The sequence below is a fragment of the Elephas maximus genome, chromosome 19 (genome assembly GCF_024166365.1).
Source record: "Elephas maximus indicus isolate mEleMax1 chromosome 19, mEleMax1 primary haplotype, whole genome shotgun sequence".
Lineage (NCBI taxonomy): Eukaryota > Metazoa > Chordata > Mammalia > Proboscidea > Elephantidae > Elephas > Elephas maximus.
The window spans coordinates 70,962,403-70,976,114 of record NC_064837.1 but is presented as its reverse complement, the minus strand read 5'-3'; the positions used below and the strand labels follow the sequence as shown (position 1 = coordinate 70,976,114).

The 13,712-nt window shown below is 60.7% G+C and overlaps 1 protein-coding gene across 3 annotated transcripts in view; it reads right to left on the bottom strand.

Moving 5' to 3' along the window:
* BAIAP2 (BAR/IMD domain containing adaptor protein 2) overlaps positions 1 to 13,436 on the bottom strand; it is a 69,147-nt gene extending 55,711 nt beyond the window's left edge. For all 3 annotated transcript variants that reach the window (XM_049858813.1, XM_049858811.1, XM_049858812.1), the window contains exon 1: positions 13,305 to 13,436. In XM_049858813.1, coding sequence (XP_049714770.1) covers positions 13,305 to 13,358 — 54 coding nt within the window. In that variant the 5' untranslated portion in view covers positions 13,359 to 13,436. The remainder of the gene's footprint in view (positions 1 to 13,304) is intronic.
* Positions 13,437 to 13,712: the final 276 nt, after the last annotated feature.

Sequence of the window (13,712 nt, the reverse complement as noted above, 5' to 3'; positions counted from 1 at the left end):
TGCACAATGGGGACAGCAACAGGACCCGCAGAGGGAGGCCTGCGGGTTAAACAAGCGGATGCACGTCGCACACGTGGGACGGTGCCTCGCATATAACCTGCTCTGAAGTGCGGCCACCAGGGAGCTGTTACCCCACCCGGCAGGCTGAGTCAGCGACTCAACCCCCACTGGCCACACAGATGGCCCAGTGCCACCCAACGTCCCCCTCCCTTGAGAATCTTTACACACCAATTACCAAACCTGGGCTCTGATTAGAGAGACCCACGGCCTGATTTGCAAACACTGGCTATGAGCAATCCAGCCGACTCCGATCCACACGCTAGACGGGCTGGCGTCCGGTGCCAAGATCAGCAGATCTCAGACGAAGAAATTAGATTTTCATGGCGAAGGCCAAATGCATGTTTTAATTACAAGGCATCAGAGCAGGCAACACTGAGAGCAGCCAAACGAGAATTCTCCCGGCAGGAGTGGCACTGGCTGTCAGCAGAGCCCCACGCCAGCCGAGAACTGGGAGGAAGCACAGAGACCTGGCTCTACCACATTCTAAGTCCTCAGTGATTTTATCCCATGCCTCTGCTGGGCTTTCCTGGGGTGAGGGAGATGGGCAGGAGACATGTCTCGCCCTGCCACAGAGGGGGTCCCCAAGGCTTGTCTGACGGGTGCCCTCACCCTAGGCCCGTCTGTTGGCCTGGCTGGCAGCCACCCCAGGCCCAGTGACATGCTCTCTGCTCCTCACCCTCAGTCTGCAGCATCTACAGTGACATGCGCCCCCTCTGCGGCCTGGCTACCGGAAACCCACTACCTAGCACATGCTCCAGCGCCTGCCTGCAGGGGGTCCTGCTCTGACCACGCTTCAGCTCAGGCCTAGCGAGAAGCCACCAGCCCCTTACCACCTCAGACACTCAGCTCCTCCATGGTGTGAACTCACAGCCCCTGGCCCTCACCCGGGCTGGGCGCCTGAGCAAGGTGAAGCCCCCAGCCTCACCCTGGGCAGCAATCCCTCCCTCCTGGCTCAACAGAGGTTCTGGACTGCACTGTGCGTGAGACCAGAGCTGACACAGTCTGGGGTGGGTGTGAGCCAACGGGATGAAGGCCCTGTCTGGCCCAGAACGTATGGAGTCTATGGGTGCCTCAGGGTCATATACATAGGCGTGGGGGAGGCCTCTAGGAGCCGGCGACGCGTGCCTGGGAGTTACCCATGTAGACGAGCAAACGCCCCCATACTGGAGGAACTCATGGCAGCGTTGCCCGGTCTCCCTTCCAGACCTGTGGACGGTTATGAAGTGGTTGAGAGACACAAAAGGGGTTTGTGTTATTTGAATGAATCAGAGCACAAGTGGGACAACCCCAGTGAGGGCAGGGCAGTTCCTGATTCTGGGGTTGCAGGTGTGTGCGTGTGAGTTAATGTATGAGTGTGCATCTATATGCATGTAGTATGTGTGCACACGAGTGTGTGTGCATGTGTACATGTGTGAGCTCATACGTGTGTGTACGCATGTTTATTCTGTAAGTGTGTATACGTGCATACCTGCATGTGTGTTAGTGTGCACCTGTACATGCACGTACGTGTGCGTATGAGTGTATCTATGTGTATGTGTACACGTGTCTACCTGTGTGGGTATGCACGTGCAGGTGTATATGCATGTATGTGAGTGTATACATGTGTGTGAACACATGCATAGGTGTGTGTGAACAAGTGTATAGGTGTGTATGAGTGTGTATACGTGTGTACAAGTGTGTATGTGTATGTACATGTATAAGTGTATGTACGTATGTGTATGCATATACAGGTGTATATGCGTGTGTGTGTACACATAGGTGCTCACGTACATGTGTATATGGGTATGTACGTGTATAGGTTATGTACACGTCCATGCACATATATAGATGCATACGCATGTGTGTGCACGCACAGGAGCTCATGTACAGGTGTACATGTGTGCGTACGTGTGTGTATGCATACATGAGCACAGAGTCGCAGCATGGATGCACTTCTCACTGTGAGGAAGGGGCACAAAGTCTGGGATCGCCGACCTGGAGGGTGGCTGTGCCCCAGAGTGAGCATGCTGCCCTGGCAGGTGCTGGGAATCACATGGCCCCAAGCCCCCGAACAGGGCCCCCCATGAAGGCTCCGGCCCACCACCCAGCGTTGCCCATGGCAGGGCAGCACTCAGCCTGACCGCTGCTCCCTAACTAGGCCCAGGTTTCCATCCACGGCCTGTCCAGCCTCCCCCCATGCCCACAGCAGGCACAGGCATCGGGGACGGGGGGTTTGTGGGCCAGGACAGCTGTGGGGCAGGACAGCAGGGTCAGGCAGAGCCACCTAGGTGAGCCCCTCCTATAGGGGAGGGGAGGCCTGCTTCCCCCACCGAGCTGAGCAGGGTGCCACCTTGACACCCCCACGCTCCCTTCCATAACCTGCCTGGGGCAGAAGGGGGCTCTGCGAGTCTCAAAGGGAAGGGAGGGTTTCGTTATCAGCACTAGAGGGCTATGGAAACAGAGAAACCAAGGCTGGGAGGAAACAAACTTCGATACAGAGGCGGAGTGACGCCCTGCATGCTGGGGGTAAAGCATGGGGGCCCCCAGGGCCATTCTAACCCTGGGTCAGCCTCGGGCTCCCAGAGAGCCAAGCACATGGGAAGCCTCCTTTCTCCCCCAGGCCTGCCCCACCTGCCTGCACAGACAGGTGACAGTATAAGCAACCACCGCACCTTCCTGCAACCCTAAGCTGTGACACACGGATGACAAGCCCGCGCCTGCTGGAATCTCACTGTGCACACGGTGAGGCCTGTGTGGCTCGGGCAGCCTTTGTGGGCCAAGCACTATATTTAGCACGGGCACCCTCATTTACTCATTTGTCCATTCAGTATTCATTAGGGAGTGCCTCTCATGGGCCAGGCACAGTGCTAGGGCATGGGGGGCCTGATGGGGGCTCTCTGGCGCCAGTAGGGAATTCCCCCACAGGAGCAGGTGGAGAGGGGGTCTGCCCCATCAAGGGTCACAGCCCAGGCACATTATAGAAGTGCCCTGCTGCTGGGACATTCACAAAGCTGGGTGTCCGTGTCCCTACTGGGCCACAGTGGGATCCAGGCATCCACTGTGTGTCCATAGCAGAGATCAGGCCAGGCCATCCCTACACCAGCTCCCCAAAGACTCCTGACCACCTACTTCTACCAGAGCAAGTAGGGGGCCGAGTACCCCAGCCACCATCAGGATACAGGTGAGCCGGCAAGCCTGGGGGAAGTTGGCCAAGCCCTGGGCAGCCCATTCTGCCCAGCGTGCTCCAGCCTTGGACATTCTCAGCTTGGCCAGGCCAGAGATGGCGGCCATTCTGGCCTACTTCCACCGGGGCCTGCCAGGCCAGTGAGGACAAAGGGCGGTGGAGCCCCCTCCCCCTGGCTTGGAGAACAAAGGGAGTCCAGGCGGCATATTTGTGGAGGAACTATGCCAAAGGACTTTGCTCCAGGGCCCGGGAAGGTGTCCAGGGCCATGTGTGCCAGCTCAGGAACACAGGTCACCCTCAGCTCTCCGTCCTCCTCAGGGGCCCCTCTCTAGAACTTTCCCAGCAGGGCTGCTGCACATACAGAAGGCAAAGTTCCTGGGCTGACAGAGGGGTGTGGCCAGGCCTACAATCCACAGAGAAAGGGTGGGGGCATACGCCCGTGTCTGGTGTGTGAGCGACCAGGACACCCAGCTCAATGCAGAGCAGGAAATCGTGCCTCACCTGGCTGCAGGGGACAGGGAGACTTCACACACCTGTCATACTGACTGCCACGCCACTCACCCTTGACTTTGTATCTCATCATATAGGCTGAGGCCAGGAGGTCAGAGCTGCCCCCTCGGCCCTGGGGGGCCCAGGCTCCACCCTCTGACGAGGGCCCTGTCCACTCTAGCCTCCTATCAGTTGGGGACCCTAGGCTGAGGACCAGGCTCACAGTGCCAGTGGGCTGGGGGTGGGGGAGGTGGACTACCTGCCAGAGCCAGGAAGCCTGGCTCTCACCCCAGCTCTGTGAGACCCTTCCAGCAGGTCACTGTGTCTGGGAGTGGAAGGTTCTGTCCCCTCCAACAGCTGGGGCATTTGTCCTTGGGGACACTTTGGTAGGGAACATGGCTTCCTATGCAGCGAGTGCTGGGGGGGGGCTTCCTGGAGGAGGCAGCTCTTTACTTGTTTAGAATCAAAGAGAAGATAAGAGCCAGGTTCCACATTAGAAACTGAGTGGAGGCTTCCAGAAGGAAACGGTTGAGATGGAATCAAGGATGGGAGTGTGAAGGCCAGGACCCTGCAGGCAGGCTCCCGAGAGAGGAACACCAAGCAGAGCTCACTGTACAGGTCACACTTTAGCATGTCAGTCTCTCTGCTGGCCACTCAGGTGCCCCTAGCCAGCCCCGGCGGTGGGGCGGGGGGGGGGTAGCCCCGCCCTGTGCAGGAGACCCCATGGGCACACAGGAGGCCCCGACGGCACACAGGACACTTTGCGGGCACACAGGACCTCAGGGAAAAAGCATGTGTGGAAAAGCATGTGCTTCCAGCCAAGCACTGGGGAAAAGGCACCTGGCAGGGAGGGGCTGACCCAGAACAGAGTTCCCGAGTGGGAGTGGCCGGTAAGGGCCAGAGGGAGGGGCTTGAGGGGCCAGCGGGGGGTCGGGGTGGGAGAGGCCTAAGGCAGGAGTCACAGCAGAGTGGACCCCCAAGGCTCTGACACTGTGCTCAGACCTGACACCGGGCAGCTCCTTCCTACCACCTGGATACTCCTGGCCAGGGGACCGCCTGCAGCTGGCAGCTATGGCGACTGGCCCCACTGGCGTGATGCCCTGCACCATGGGCTCGACCAGAATAAAAGGTGAATTTAAGTGCCACCAACTCCAACGCCTTGTCTGGACCCACTGTATTGAGAGCCAGACTCCCGCATGCTCTGTGCCACGCACAGGTGGGGAAGACCGGCTACTTCACACCTGGAGCCCAAGCTCCCAGCCCCGATGCCCTGAGGGAGCCCCCTCCCCAGCTCTCCAGCACTATTTACAAGCCCAGGCTGGGGCGCAGGTGGGACACATGGAGATGGTGGACACAGGCTTCTTCTGCCACTGAACACCAAGAAGTGCCTGGACCAAGGCTGAGGCCTGGGTGCCTGCTCACCAGGTCCAGAGCACCACCATTCCCTGGCGCAGGCCACAGCTCCGCCGAGCTGGACATCGCTTCCTGCTGGATACCTCTCCCTGCCTGATGAGGGCCAGCCAGCGGGAGTGCTGGGCTGCACCACAGGGACGCTTCCCTCCTGTGCCCAGAGCTCCACCTGGCCCACCCCAACTTCCAGGCAAGCTCAGCACCTTGCCCTGCATCACGCCTGCCACCTGGGCCTGCCACAGAGTGGACCACACAACCAGGCAGTGGGAGAGGGGTGTCTGGCCTGCACCAGGGAGGTGCCTCCCAACTGCTTTTGTCTGTGGCTGGAGCTAAGCCTGAACCCACCCCCCATAACCTAGGGCTCCTATGATGATATCACAGTGTGGTCCCAGAAAGCTTCACGTTGTCACAGACAAGGCTGCATGTGGCTGAGGTCGCGGGGGACAAACCCTTGTTGCACGATCAGCCTGAAGTGGACAGGTCACCGCATGATGACCAACAGCACCCTGCATACCCGGTGCCCTCGGCCATGCCAGCTGACCGTGCCTCTGCCGTGGGTGGAGCCCCACTGCACACTTGGTCACTCCACTTCTGGTGTGGGGAACGCCAGCCTGACACTGCCTGGCCCACTGTATCATCCCAGGTGCTGACCCATCCTCTTCCCATTTCGCAGGCTGGAGTCCCTGCAGGCAGGGAAGCCCCCGGGATAGATGAGTGAGCAGGGTCAGGCCTGGCACTCTGAGGGGCTCACCTTGTACCCCCTCATGGTGGGCAGGATGTGCTAACCTGAGAGACTGTCACACTAGCAGGACACCCCAGAAGTCACACGCACAACCCCTCCACTCGCCAAAGAAGCACAAATAACAGCCACTGCTTACCCGTGGCTGTCCCTGTGCCGGGGAACATCCCGGGTCCCGTGAGAAACCAGCACAGACACCGAATAACCTGCCCCAAGCCTGTGGGTTCCCAATGGTTCTCAACGTCAGGCTCAAAGCCCAGCTCAGCCACGCACCAGCACGAAGACACCACATCGCGAGACGCCTGGGCAGCGGGGACCCAGCACTGCCTTGAGCAGTGGAGGAAGGACAGGTGAGGCCAGGCACATAGGATCCCAGGTAGGGCTGTACTAGCATGCTCTCGAGGTCACTGGCCACCACGCTGAGTTCCCAAAGGCTGACGGCCACCCTCAATGTAAAGCTGGGTGTGAAGGACCAGCCAAGCCCTGACACCCAATGTCACGGCCACCTCCCCAGGCAGGGCTGCAGCAAGGACACCCAAGGTGGGGACTTCTGCCGCCAGGGTGATCACAGCCCCTGGCTCTGAGGAACACTGCAGGCAGCCACCAGCCCTGGGGTCCAGCCCAGGTCCCCAAGACGCACCTTCCAGGGGAGGGGCAGGGGACAAGACAGGGAGATGTGGAACCCAGGCCTCCTCTGCCCCCACATTCCAAGGACAAGCCCTAAACACCTATACGGGCCCCCAGGCCATGCAGGACCATCACACCAGCATTGGGGGGGGGCAGGGAGTTTCCTGAGGCTCTCGGTGACAGGCGCTAGCCTTGGGCAGAGGCAGCCCAACTAGCCCCCCAGCTCAGGGGCAGGTCCTGGGAACCTCCCCCCCTCCCATGCTTCTCCCTAAACCCCTGATGCTCCCCCCAGCACCCTCCACCTTAACCTCCCCCAACACTCCCTACCCCGAACATCCTTCTCCATGCCTCCCCCCAGCACCCTGACACAGAGCGGCCACTAGCTCAGAGCCAGACCAGAAAGTGAAGTCATTTTACTTCGCATAGATTTGACTTACGACTTTTTAAAAACCTGTCTAATTCCAAAACAGCTGTCCCAATAAGCATCAAGCAAAAACTCCAAACAGGAAGAAAGCCTCTGCTTTGACTGCACGTTTCCCCATTCCAGAGGTTCATCCACTCACGGGGTCTTACGCTGGGCAGACGGGCTTCACAGAGCAGACTACGCTCAGCACTGCGTACAGAATGTCACACACTCCACCCCACGAGGGCAAGGACGGGGCCCTCGGGGCTGGGGACTCAGGGACGGGTCCCTGCCCCAACAGCCCTGGGGTGGAAGGACGCCTTCAGGCCCACTCCGTGATGTAGGGACAAGGCTTGGGCACACAGCGTGTTGCTGCTGTTGCTGGCTGGCGTGAAGTGGCCCAACTCACGGCAACCCCATGCCCAAGGGAACAAAGCGCTGCCTGGTCCTGCCCCAACCCTGTGATCAGTTTCAGACTGGACTGCTGCGATCCATAGAGTTTTCACTGGTCCATTTTTGGGAGGAGATTCCAGATCTATCTTCCTAGTCCACTTCACTCTGGAAGGTCTGCTAAAACCTGTTCGGCATCACAGCAACACGTAAGCCTCCACTGACAGACAGGTGCTGGATACGCATGAGGTGCAATGGACAAGAATCGAACCCGGGTCTCTAAGCCACCACTGTCCCCATCACACAGCAAGCGCAGACAGCAGACTACCTGTCCTCCCTCCCTCCCTGCAGCCCAGCAGGAGCCCTGAAGACCAGACCTGCCTTTCTGAGGCAGGGTGCTGCTGAACCTGGACCAGGCAGGTAGGGGACAAGAGGCCCAACTCAGGGAGCCTGGCAGGGAAGCAAAGCACCAGCCACAGACACAGGCGGAGGGACTCGCAGCAACAATAGCCCCTGACCTGCCCAGAAGCACCTGAGCCCAGGCTGTGACCCCGCCCACCTATCCACCTGAGGATTCCAACCAAGGTCACTTTTGCAGTCAGCTTGGGCCCCACCTTCCACCCTCTCCACGGCCACCCCAGCGACCCCCACACCACAGGTCCAATTGTCATCTTGGGCCTTCTGGTCCACTGGGTGCAGATGCAAATGCTGAGAGCCCCTAAGCACATGGCAGGACAAACTGCTTCCCCGGCCAACCAGCCAGCCAGCCCAGGTCCCCAGTGTCCCCTTCCTGCCCTTGGGCCTGGGACACAGAGCTCTGTCTGCTTGGAGACACCGGCTGCCATGCCTCAGGTGTGCCCACAGCCAGAGCCTGACACAACGTCAATGGGACAACAACCCAGCACTTTCTCCAGAGGCCAGACACAGTCATCATTCACCTCAAACTGCCCACCAGTCCCTTGTCACAGGTTGGCCACTGTCCCAGGTCTGGGAGCCCATCAGGGAGAACAGATTGGGTCCCACGTCACCTCACCTTGCGCTCTGGGGAAAGCAGGGTTCACTCGGGAATACATCGCGTGTGGACTGCAGGATTCCCCGTGCACACACGCCTCGGACACCCACTGGGCTGGCCCCTGCTCCTGGCCTCTGCGGTCACCACCTTGCAGCTGTACAGGCCCAATGAGGGCACATGAATCAGCGCGAGGGAGGCAGGAGCGCGTTGGTGGAGGTGCCAGTGCGTCCGCGCTCTGTAATTACGATGGGATGTGGGCAGCTGATTGTAGTGCGGTGCTAAGGGGGAGGCTGGCTGCTGCCGCAGCAAGCACAGTGCTTTCAGGGAGTACAGGCTCCCTGCAAGCAGGAGGGGGCTTCCTGATCCCAGGCCCTGTGGAATGAGAAGGCAATACAAGACCCAGATACCTGGAGCCAAGGGAAATCCAGAGCCAGCCCACCTGCAGCCACCCTTGTACCTATCAACTGCTCAGGTTCCCCCCCCCACCTGACAGTGACAACCCCAGGCAGCGCCAGCTCAGGGCAGCAGGCAGAGAGATGCGGCTGAGCAGGGACAAGGGCCAGCCCTGTCCACCACCCACCCTGCCTGCAATGGCACTGTGGTGGCTCCCTGAGCAGGGCCTAAATCCACTCCCCAGGAAGGAAGGCCAGCAAGCCTTGGCCTCCCTGCCACTCCTCGTGCTCAGGAGTGGGGCAGGACCCTCTGCTTAGCGACCAGGTGCACAGCCCTTTTTTGAGATGACCCGTCCCACAGCTCCATGAGTGCTGCTGTGCCCAGGGTCAGGTCCTGGCAGCACCAGAATGGCCCCCAGGGGCACCCTTCGCTGCCACCCCTTCAACAGGCTCCCCATGGCCCCTGACCCTGGGCGGTGCTCAGCCTTTCTCTGACTCTTTGCCTCATGGCCCCAAGGACCAGTTCCATGAGCCAAGTAGGCCTCCCAACACAGACATATGCTGGGTAAGACCCTGTCAGGACAGAAGGCAGGACCCAGCTGAGACTTTGAATGCCACACCCAGGATCGCAGGCCCCACCAGAGCAGCCCCCAACACTGCTGTCAGTAGCAGTGATACCAGGCATCATCCAGGCACCAGGCCGACGGCGGGGCCGAACAGCCTGAGTCCGGACATGCCCTGGGACAGGGTCTGGGATGTGCCATGGGCAAGGGCTGCAAGGGCTGCAAGCTCCAAGTCAGTGTGGCTCAGCAGTCAGTGCGGTGGGGAACCTGCCCGCTACCCCGGAACCTGATCAACACTGTCCCCTATTCATGGTAAGAGGCTGAGGAGCACGGGAAAAGCACCATATGACACATCAGGGAAAGGGGGCCCCAGATCCAGGCCATCCAGAGACCTCAGGCCTAACGATGTTATTGGAAAATGTCCCCTCAAGAGGCCACACCTCAAGAACCTGTAAAAGGCACCACAGATTAAACGAAACAACACACACACACACACACACACACACACACACACACACACACACACACACACACACGGAGCTGCACTGGCAGCTGAGTTCTCTCCTCGGCAAAATGTGAGCCAGGCCTGCCTGTCCCTCCAGCAAATGTCTCCAAGGCAAAGGGATGCCCACCAGAAGCTCCAGCTCCAAATACAGAGCCCCCCGCCCGCAACAACGTCCACTCCATGCTGCTCACATGCCCAACACTGTGAGGTCAGCAGCGAGTGCTCAGGGGTTCCATGCAGACCCCCCTCCCCAAGGCCCCCACCTGGAGAGGTGGGTAGGCCATGGCAGAGGGTGGCTGAAGGCCACTCTTCAGGGAAGCAGACAGCCATCTCTCCCACCAAGTGGGTTCTCTCCCACCCAGCCCTAGCCATCCTGGAGGGTAGCAAACTCAACGGGCTCCCACTCTTGCGGGGCTGCAGCAGGGCCAGCCAACCTCCCCATGACAGCCTGCAGGGTGAGGATGCCCACACAGCCCCTGGCGACCAGCCTAGAGTATTTGCCTGAGGCCCAAGAGCCACAACTTCAGGGACAGCCGCACCTGAGGCTTGATGAGGACTCTCCCCCTACCTGCCCATGTCCTGGGGACAGCTGAAGCTGACAGTCCCCTTCCTAGAGAAAGCGCTGGAACTGCTCCCCTCAAGGGTCAGTGGGCCACCAAAAGCCAGGTTTCCCTTTGGGAAGGCACTGGAGCCACCACCCTCAAAGGTCAGTGGGCCACCGGGAGCCAGGTTTCCCTTTGGAACATGCGACTGTGACAAAATACCATGGTAACAATCACGCCCCTGCCACCCTGGGAACGAGGTCAGTTCAGCACCCAAGGACACTTGGGAAATGTATGGTGGCTTAATGTCCACTTCCTGCTAAAAACTGCTCCCCTCAACAGTACACTCAGTCATCAGGGAGTAGTAGGACCCAGCCCCCTACGCCCTCCCACCCCCTCCCCGGCACTCAGTCCCACTCCCGGGGCCCTCTCCTGGATCTGTCACTCAGTTCCCCACACCAGTTATTTGGGATCCAGGCCCTGCCCTGTGCCCTGGAGGAAAGGCCCTTCCTTGCCACTTCCGCAGGGCCCAGCCCAGTGCCCATCCTTCTGGGAAGCCCCCAGAAGGCTCCAGCCTGTGCCCTCGGGGGTGTGAGTTCTCAGGGGATACTGGGAAGCCATCCCAGCGCCTCCCCTATCACCGTGAAATTCCCTGGGCACACACTCCCAAGGGAACCACGCCACAGGCAGAAGAGATCTAGTCCTAGAGACAGTTTCTTCCAGGAGGAAAATCACAATGGCACATTTCACTCTTGTTTCTCTAATCAGCAAGGGCAAGGGCGCGTCCCCACTGCTCCGGCTGCGCCAAGGCAAACACACGCAGAACCGCAACCTATGCAAAGGCAGGGCCAAAGCACATGGCAGCGCTGCAGCGCAGGCAGCAGCACACAGGGTCCCAGCCAGCCACTTCGAGGCACTGGCAACCCGGGCACAGGCACAGGCTCTTCCAGGGATGCCAGAGGCTCCACTGAGCCCTGGAGAGGGACAGAGTGTGGCAGCTGGGACCGGCTGGACCTGCCTGGGTCTGCCTGTGATGGCTGCCTCCTCATGCTGCCTCACGTAGGCTGGGTTTCTGCCCAGCCACAGTGCCAGAGTTGTCCAACCTGTACGGGCAGTGCTGTTGAGCCTGGAGCTCCAGGTGACACAAACAGAACAGGTAACAGCACCAGGAAGGAAGCCGCAGCACCCCGCCCACGCAGCAGGGGGAAGAGCCATCCGCCCACAAAGTCGAGCCTGCCCCGCTGGGGGGCCTGTTACTAGGTCAGGTGAGTTCCCAGGTGGAGCAGCTCCCAGACACCTCCAGCGCCGTGTGTGCCCAACCCAGGAAAATCTCACCCTTGTGTTCCACACGAGGGAGGACGGATGTCACTCAGACCTCCAGGTAAACCTCCGGGTATACTGCATCTCCTCCTCAACTGCTCGCCCAGCTGCCCAGGACCACCATGGGATTCCCTGGAGCAAAACCACCTCACTCCCTCGTCGTTCTCGCCAAGAAAATTCCTGTTTACCAAGTTCAGCGCAGCAGCAAGAAAAACAGGGAGAAAAAGACTGACCTGCCTTCTCCTCCACCCCCTTCAACTGCACGAAAACTGTAATGGACTAATCACTAATGATTTAATAAAGCTCCCTCCCGGGACCGATTTCTTTCCACAGCGCAGGAGACCAGAGGCAGGCACCACAGAGCCTGTACAACACTGCAGGCTGAAACCGCGAAGGCACTTCTCCCGGATTCCCAAGTCATCCTTAGAAGCCTGTTTACCAGAGAGAGCAGCGCTAACCTGGCCTGGGAACTGGCTTAGTCAACCCCTACCCAGCTCCAAAATTCTCCCCACCACCTTGCTGCAACTTTAAAGCTTTATTGAAAGCGGTTTCACAGTACAACCTGTCCCCCTGGGCTCCAGCAGAAACCAACGGGGCCACCCCAGACGCCCATCTGGCCGTCCAGTAGAGAGTTAAGACGGCTTCACAGGCCACTGGTGAAGAATACAATTAGGAACTGTTGCCCCACGCCAAGCGCTCTGCAGTTCCTGTTAGTGGCCCTGAGCCCGCAACACTCATGTAAATACCAATTACTCCAAGCTCCCGTTCTATCGCTTCAGCTCCAGGCACAGTTTGGAAAAGGAGCACATCTTTGTAGAAGGCGTCATGGACGCCGCGGGCATGGTGTTTTCTCGTGAGAAAAACGCCTGCCTGGAATTGCAGCCGCCCCCGAGCCATCGGGAGCCTGGGTCTGTCTGGTTGAGGGCGGGGGTTGGCACTGAGAGGAGGGATGCCTCAGAAATAGAAAAGTCGCGAGCTTGCACGCCCGTGGCCCGGGAGGGGTGCAGAGGGGGCCTCCGGGGGCTCTGCGGTTCCTGGGCGCGAGCCGGCATTTCACAGAAAGCTGCGGGCCTGACTCTTCGCACATTTCAGAGGCGAGGGAAGGCGCGTCAGCCTCCCACACCACCAGTCTGCTCCTCCGCGGTTACATAAGATGACGGACTATCCGTCCACCCAACCCGGCCGCCCGGCCTCCCACTTCGCGCCACGTCCGCGGGCGCGGGGAAGGAGTTGTGGAAAGGGAAAGCCTGTTGAGAAAAAGTGCCCCAGCCCTTGCGTAACGGCGCCGGGATGAGCCAGCTCGGGGCGAGGGCACCGCGCGCGGCCTCGGGACCCCGGACCCCGCAGCCCAGCCCGCCGCCCCCGGGTCCCGCTCCTCGCCGGGCAGTGCCCTCGGACGCGAGAGCCTAGCAAGCCGGCCGGGGGGCGCACGGGGGACGCGGAGGGGCGCGCGGGGGCAGGGGCGTTACCGAGGGGATCTGGACCTGCGCCCACGGGGGAGACGCGGGCCGGACGGGCGAGGCTACCTGTGCCCGGCCGGCCTGGCTCTCCACGCCCGCGACCGGAGCCGCGCAGGGAGAGCCCCGGGGATCCGTCGCCCCCGGCCCGGGTCTACTAGGTAGGGCCCGAGAGCGCGGGCGGCACAGAAACCCCGGGCGCCCGGGGCGGACGCCTCGGGGCCGGGCTCACCTTGTAGACATTTTCCGTGAGCCGGTGCATCTCCTCCGAGCGCGACAGCGACATGGTCCTGATCCCGGCAGCACCGCAGACCCGAGCGGGGTCAAGAGCGGCAACGAAGACAGAAAAACGCGGGGCGCGCGGAGCAGGACAGCCAGCCAGCAGCCAGAGCGGGCCCCTTTATAGCCGCAGCAGGCCCCGCCCCACGCAGGCCCCGCCTCCCAGGCACGCCCCCGAACAGCTCCCGCCCCGCGACCCGCCCCCGCGAGCCTGTCGACCCGCCCCCGGACTCCCGCTCGCACCCCGGCCCGCCGCTGCTAGGCTACGTCTCGGCCCCGCCCCCTCGCCGCCTTCTCATTGGTGGTTCCGAGGGGCACCGCCGGCGGGGGAGGGCACGGAGGCGGGGCCGGGCGGCCTGCG